Source organism: Triticum aestivum, chromosome 6A (assembly GCF_018294505.1).
Source record: "Triticum aestivum cultivar Chinese Spring chromosome 6A, IWGSC CS RefSeq v2.1, whole genome shotgun sequence".
In the NCBI taxonomy this organism is placed as follows: domain Eukaryota; kingdom Viridiplantae; phylum Streptophyta; class Magnoliopsida; order Poales; family Poaceae; genus Triticum; species Triticum aestivum.
The window spans coordinates 599,343,276-599,350,722 of NC_057809.1; the positions used below are offsets into that span (position 1 = coordinate 599,343,276).

Here is a 7,447-nt window from a genome sequence, read left to right on the forward strand (position 1 = left end):
TGAAAAGGTATATTTTTTCCGAAATATATATAGTTATTACCAAATGGAAGGTGCGCGCCAGATTTTACCCCTTTGACGATTTTTGCAAGGACAAAATCACACCAAAAGTTTTAAAAAAAAAAAGCATACCTCGTGGAGTTACCATTCAATCACAGCCGTGTGTTTTGACTTAAAGTTACTGCAGTTTTTTAAGTTGGAAAGCACAGAACTTCTGGACAGTACAAGAACGAAGATAAGTGTTCCAGGCAAATATTATACATTTAGATATATATAGGTGGCATATATATACAGGCGCAATAGCATGAGTGCGAGGTTCTGGAGCAAGGCTTGCTTTTAATTCAGAGTTCATCATGCATAGGCAGATTACCACTACAGATATATCATCGAACCCAACGACAAGCCAACAGTAAGAGGATAGTATAGGTTAGCGTAGGGTGTCGCGGATGAATCTAGCTTCCACATGACAAGCAGTCCTCCCGGTTGTTCAGGGAGCAGGTCACCTGCGCCATCTTAGCCTGGAGATCCTCTTCCTCCTCAGCATTCGCAGGCTTCTTATCCTGCACGTTCAGTGTTGCTCACGGTAAGGATCATGTCTAAGCAGTCGTGTGGAGAAAAATATGGATCTGCAAATCAGTGAAGTATTCACCTTGAGAAGACTAGTGTCCACTGTGAATTTGATCGCATCGGCAGCAGCACGTGTCCTCAGATAGTACATCCCTGTTTTCAGGCCCTGGCACATGACAGTAGCATCATAAACAACATTGTTAGCATGCAAATTTACAAATTCAGCGCTAACTGTTGGAGTTTTCAGTAAAACCATGGAGCGCTAGAGCAGTATTGGTTTTAACAGGCAGACCTTGGACCAAGCGTGGAAGTGCAGGGAGGTTAGCTTCCCAGAGTTTGCTTGATCCATGTGGATATTGAGGCTCTGACTTTGATCGATGTAGCAGCCACGGTCGACGGCCATGTCAACAACAGTTTTCTGTTTGATCTCCCAAACAGTCCTGGTTCAATGATATAGAAAGGTTTAGACGCGCATGAAGCCATGAACCAAAACCTTGTGAAACTAAAGGGTGGGATGATCGTATTTCACGTACTTGTAAATTGCTTTCAGATCATCTGGGATCTCAGTGATCTTTTGGACAGAGCCATCGTCGTAGATAATATTGTTTTTCAGGACAGGAGACCAGATACCCATCTCGGTCAGATCATGGAGGAGATGCTTGTTCACTACAACAAACTCACCACTGCCAAGAGAAAAATAATTATGTTGCATCTAAGCATTGGTACGTCAAACAGCGGCTCAAAACTACAAGGGACAGATATGCAAACCTTAAAACTCTTCGACTGTAAATGTTCGACGTGTATGGTTCAAAGCACTCATTGTTGCCAAGAATTTGACTAGTAGAAGCAGTGGGCATTGGAGCCACAAGAAGAGAGTTCCTTAACCCAACTTTGGAAATCATCCCCCTTATAGCTGGCCAGTCCCATCTGTCTGATGGCACTACATTCCACATATCAGGTTGAAGAATGCCCTGCATAGAAGTGTATTGAGAATAACCTCAGAAATAAGATTGGCTGCTAAAACCCTGTGAAGGAACAAAATGACCTGCCAATTATAACTAAGAGTTCCATTATCTTACTACAAACCATTCAAGAGAGAACATCATTCATGAATACAATTACTTCACTAGCACAAGCACAATTTCACAGTTAAGCAATTAATTAAGTTCACCCTGATGGGAACATCAGTAGTGGGAAGGCCTATCTCACAGTTATAGTTGTTTAGTTCTTCATAGTTGTAAGTAAATCATGCTAAAATCTACATCTCCTTAAATACCTTACCACTAATGGCGAGCATAGAAATAATTTTATTGTTTTCTACCATCAGTTAAAATTTATATGTGAAAAAAATGCATAGTTCAACATAATCACACCATATATTCAGCACAAATGACAGGTATATTTACAGAAATCAGACAAACCTTGCTGACTGGGCACCCATCATAAGTTATATAAGGACCTTCTTTTGCGGCAATTTCAGCAGAAGCTTTCAATGCATGATAATAGATAGTCTCAAAGATATCCTTGTTTAACTGCTGGGCCTGAGACAATTCCATTATAATGAGTATCACCAAAGTACAAAGTGAAATGACCATACTTAAATAAGCTTGAAAATGTACCTCTGGTGAATCAAATGGCATGCCAAGTAAAATGAAAGTGTCTGCTAAGCCTTGAACACCTATTCCAATTGGCCTGTGCCTCATATTTGACCTCCTTGCTGTCTCAATGGGGTAGTAGTTGATATCAATTATTTTGTTGAGATTCCATGTAACAATTGAAGTAATCTGTCATACATTCAACAATTTGTTAGTTGGCATTCAGACTAATGGGACAGGATCCCACAATAAAGATGAGCCAGGCAAACCTCAGCTAATTTATCGAAGTCAAAGTATCTATTTTTTGACCCAATGCTGCCAACAAGCTTAGCTGGATGGGACTCTATCGGAACACCCTGAAACATCAAATGTACAGGGTCAAGTAATGCACACACATTGCCAGGTTACAACCGCTAACGAAAAAACTCAGCAGTCATCAGCACATACCTTTTCTCTTACAAAACGTGGCAAAGCAATTGATGCCAGATTGCACACGGCAGTTTCAGTGGGACTTGTGAACTCAACTATCTCTGTGCACAAGTTGGAAGACTTAATTGTGCCCAGATTTTGTTGATTACTTTTTCTGTTGCAACTGTCCTGCACATCATCATCAATTCATCATCAAGGACTTTTTAAGCCAAACCATTGCAAGAGAAAGCAGGTGTTCAGGGACTTGCAAAATTTAGACAAACCTTATAAAGCATATATGGTGTTCCAGTTTCTATCTGTGCTTTCAAAATTTCAAACCAGAGGGACTGTGCTGAAACAATTTTCTTCGCTTTGCCCTGAAATCACGTAGCTATGTTATTAGTACATGTTTCGTCACTCCAAGAAATATGTAACATCTAGTCCAGCTTACTTCTCTTTCATATTTGCTGTACAGATTCTGAAACTCATCTCCCCAGCAATCAGCCAAACCTGGAGCTTCACTGGGACAAAATAATGACCATTGCTCATTTTTTTGCACCCTTTCCATGAATAAATCAGGAATCCAGAGAGCATAGAAAAGATCCCTGGCACGATTCTCCTCCTGTAAATTACACATAATGAGGGTGAGATGGGGTAGTATAAGGTCGTAGCGTGACGGTCGTGATCAAATGCTGAAAAATTAAATCCAAACTGGTAATAAGTTTCTAGTATCTCTGTCTCAAAGTGTGTTACGCGTTACTTCAAGAACATTTACCTTTCCATGGTTCTTTCTCAAATCAAGGAACTCGTAAATATCAGCATGCCAAGGCTCCAAGTATATAGCAAATGCACCTATAAAAATAGGAACCTGTGAGGAATCCTTAAGAGTATGTAAACGTGGTCGGACTAACTGAGTAACTGGTGCTACTTACCTTTCCTCTTGCCTCCGCCTTGATCAACATAGCGTGCAGTGTCATTGAAAACACGTAGCATGGGTACAATTCCATTAGAAGTTCCATTAGTTCCACGAATGTAACTGCCAGTAGCCCGAACGTTGTGAATTGAGACACCAATCCCTCCAGCAGATTTGCTTATGGAAGCGCATTCCGAGAGAGTATCATAAATTCCCTCAATGCTATCATCTTTCATGCAGACCAGAAAGCAGCTGCTTAACTGCATCACAAATAATAGGAATATGAATACACAGCTTAACCATCACCACTGAATTCAATTATGGTCGAAGGTGCAGTACTTGAGGCCTTGGAGTGCCAGCATTGAAAAGGGTTGGGGAAGCATGAGTAAACCAGCGCTGGGACATCATGTGGTATGTTTTGACAGCAGACTCAATATCATCCTTGTGTATCCCAACAGAAACCCTCATTAACATATGTTGTGGTCTTTCGACAACCTTCCCACCAACTTTCAGTAGATAAGACCTCTCAAGCGTCTTAAAACCAAAGAAATCGTAGTCAAAGTCTCTATCATAAATTATCTCACTGTCCAGGCGTGTAGCATTCTGAAATGATACAGCGATCAGAAATTCCATAAGTATATCTGTTTTGTTTTTTCATAAAAGTAATATTGTATACCAATGAACAGCGCAGATACACCAATATGAAATGAAGCATCCAAAAACTATTAATGCACAAGACGGACGGAGAAAAATGTAATAAAATGGTCTAAATAAGGACAAGATCATCAACCAACTAAAACAAATAAAAGGGTAGCACAGCATTGCAAATTGCAACATAACACATGAACAACCAGCTACTCATGTCAGTGCAGACCAAATAGCTAACAGTTCACAAGTGTGGCAGAGTGCCAGGCGGTCATGTTTAGCATGTTAAGCGAGTAGCATTCTGAAATGAGAATACAGAAATCAGAAATTCCATAAGTAACATTGTATATCTGTTTTTTTTTAGAAAGGTAACACTATAGTATTATCAGTTAACAACACAGATACTCATATGAAATGAAGCATCTAAAGACTAAAACTATCAATGCACAAGACATGTAACTATGTAACAAAAGAGTCAGATTAAGGACAGACCCATCAACAAACAAAAATGAAAAACAAGTACAGCAAAAAGTGTTGCAAATTGCAACACTAACATGAACAGCCAGCTACTTATGTCAGTGCGGCCAGAATAACTAGCCAAATCCCAACTGTGCCAGAGTGCCAGGTGATAGTATTTAGCATCTTACATCTACAATCTCCTTAGTTACAATATATAGTCAAAGGATCCAGGTAATCTAAATGACAGGGGAATAGGGCATGCTCCCACAGAAAACACGGTTAGCATCTAGACCGCACCTTCATGATGATCTCGTAGACGTCATCAGCGATCAGGGGAGCCATCAGCCCAGACCTCTCGTTGAAATGTGTGTACATGACCTTCACCCTGCATACAGAGAGCAACACAGCCACGTCACAACACTGGTCAGCAGAAAAAGGAAACAAAATTGAAACGTATCATCAGGAATTTCCTCCTGGACAAGAGAGAGAAAGGAAGGCACGCACGTCTCTGAGAAGGACTTCATGGTGTTCTTGTGCAGGTTGGAGACGGCGATCCTGGCCGCGAGCTGCACGGCGCAAAGGAGCGGCAGAACCACTTAGAGATCATAATCATCGAAGCGGCTGGGCAGGGGACGGGGAGAGGGCGGGAGGGGGTTGGGTTACCGATGCGTAGTCGGGGTGGGAGGCGGTCATGGCGGCGGCGGTCTCGGCGGCGAGCTCGTCGAGCTGGGAGGTGGTGACGCCCCGGTAGACGCCGGCGCAGACCTTCTGCGCGACGAGGACGGGGTCGCAGTGGTCCTGGCTGAGGCCGTAGGCGAGCTTCTTGAGCCGCGCCGTGATCTTGTCGAAGTGGACGGCCTCCTGCCGCCCGTCGCGCTTCACCACGTACATCGCGCCGCCGGGCCCGGCCTGACCTTCCGTCGAACACGTGTCGGGCGCGGGTGGCAGCAGGCGGCGCGGGCTCGTGTGCCGGGGCGAGAGGGGAGAGCGGGCGCGCGGCGAGGGGTTCGGAACGGCCTCGGGGGATCGCCGGTGGTTTGGGGGAGACGGGGGAAAGGGGATTGTTTTGGGAGCGGAGGCGGGAGCTATTTGGAGGGGGGGCGCGGGAGCGAGGGAAATGTTTTCGCGCGCGATTTTGGGTGGGGGTGGGGGAGGTTGGTGGTGGTGGCCGGTGGGAGACCTGCGTGGGTGCTTGTGTGGGAGCGGGGCCCCACGTCTCAGTGAGAGTGGGAGCGCGTTGTGTCCTCCGTCGGCTCCGTCCGTGGCCGGCCGAATTTGAAAAGCGTGAATTTTGCTCGCTGGTTTCCGGGAATTCCGCGGAGGACTGTTTGACCTTCGTTTAGATAAGAGGCGGAACAAATGCCACTCTTCACGGTTCTCGCTGGCTATTTGGAACAATGGTACTCCCACCTGTTAATTCTCCGGCAAGCGGCGAAGGATGATTAAGTCATGATGCCCGCATTTATTCTAGATTTATTTCAGGATTTTCGGCGATACGCTTTTAGTGGGAGGAGACGTTCCCGTCGACTACAAGGCGCCTACGGTGATTTCGTAAAATCTCAAGATGATATGCCGGCTCGGTCTCTCGGAGGTGCTCATAAGGGTAGGGTGTGCGTATGTACGTGTATATATGAGCGCTTGTGTCTGTACCGATGTTCTGAAAATATCTCCGGCAAGCGAACATTCGCTGGGAGGGATGACAATTACGAATATTTTAATGGCATCTTTAGGTCCAGTTCTTTTGATTGATTCTTCCGTTTTGATGGCATCCTAATTAGGATTATAAAAAAAATATGAGTTCAAGATTATGAGCAAGTGGGGTATACAGGTTTTAAAATTGACACGGGTGACACTGCCATCTAAATTTGCATTGGAATGTCATGGTACAAAAAAGTTTGTCTGAAATTCATTTGGTAAGACATTCGAGCAAGTGGTGGAGCATGTCTCGCTGGCACACATCATCGTCTGTAGGCTTGACATAGAACTATATGTAGCCAAATACTCCCGTCCACTTATAACCGGACGGTGACGGAACTTGGGAACGCAACAGCCAGCTACCATCTGCACCATTAAGAAACAGCAAATTAATCAGGAAAAAACACAGGCTGCAGCGCCACATATTTTTGTTTTTTGAGAACAGCGCCACAGACCAGCCGGCCCAATCATCGCTCCACGGATAGAAGAACTCACCTTGAGGCCCAACAGCCTGGTTCATGAGAAGATGCCTAGAAAAACCTGTGGAGCAGCAGCCCTTTTCACGTATATTGGTTTGTCAGCTTGTGCAAGCGGATGAGGCGGACGAGGCCCAGAGAATGCTGCGGGACGATAGAATCATCTGATGCGTTCACGTGACTAATCTGACGGCTTAGGACCCAAAATCGCTGTCAGGAGGCATAGCCAGCTCAGTTTTACTGTTTAATTAATAAATAATAAATAATGGGAGAATCGGCCAAAAGAATTGGGCCTTAGTTGTTGCGAGAATGATAAAGATGACAATTTTTGTTTGTATAAGCAGGGCAATTTTCTGACAAGAACTGAACTGCAACAGAGTTGTCATGCTCAAGCAACACAAAAATTATCATAAAAATCATTCGGAAATGTCTTCCTCTCCCGACGAACGTTTGCTGGCTATTGAGGTCCTGATTCTTTGGGGTGGGGTGGGGGGTGTCCAAATGTAATTCTTTGGTATTTGAGTCATATCTGGATCAAACACCCAAGATTCAACGGAAGAATGATATGCAACAGCAAACTATACCACTTCATCGAAATATACAGACCAGCATCAAGAGCCCAAGGCATGTTTGTGGGTTGCCAACTCAGAGAAGAAGATCCTCTACATCTGGTGGTAGTTCTGGATGGGTGT

General features: G+C 44.2%; 1 protein-coding gene across 1 annotated transcript; it reads right to left on the reverse strand.

Moving 5' to 3' along the window:
- Positions 1-228: 228 nt before the first annotated feature.
- LOC123128868 (ribonucleoside-diphosphate reductase large subunit) lies at positions 229-5,705 on the reverse strand. Its single transcript, XM_044548977.1, has 17 exons — positions 5,248-5,705; positions 5,089-5,150; positions 4,882-4,969; positions 3,820-4,083; positions 3,500-3,740; positions 3,343-3,419; positions 3,019-3,189; positions 2,852-2,944; positions 2,607-2,756; positions 2,429-2,515; positions 2,184-2,348; positions 1,986-2,105; positions 1,333-1,535; positions 1,098-1,247; positions 857-1,004; positions 647-730; positions 229-557 (listed from the first exon to the last, which is right to left on the reverse strand). The coding sequence occupies exons 1-17, from the start codon at positions 5,473-5,475 to the stop codon at positions 450-452; spliced, it is 2,439 nt and encodes an 812-aa protein (XP_044404912.1). The 5' UTR covers positions 5,476-5,705; the 3' UTR covers positions 229-449.
- Positions 5,706-7,447: the final 1,742 nt, after the last annotated feature.

Excerpts from the sequence above, each read along its gene's own strand:
- LOC123128868 (XM_044548977.1), bottom strand. The coding sequence starts at position 5,475 with ATGTACGTGGTGAAGCGCGACGGGCGGCAGGAGGCCGTCCACTTCGAC. Across the intron at positions 2,349-2,428 it reads ACTTCGATAAATTAGCTGAG|ATTACTTCAATTGTTACATG; the intron begins GTTTGCCTGGCT and ends AATGTATGACAG. Across the intron at positions 731-856 it reads ACTTCCACGCTTGGTCCAAG|GGCCTGAAAACAGGGATGTA; the intron begins GTCTGCCTGTTA and ends GTCATGTGCCAG.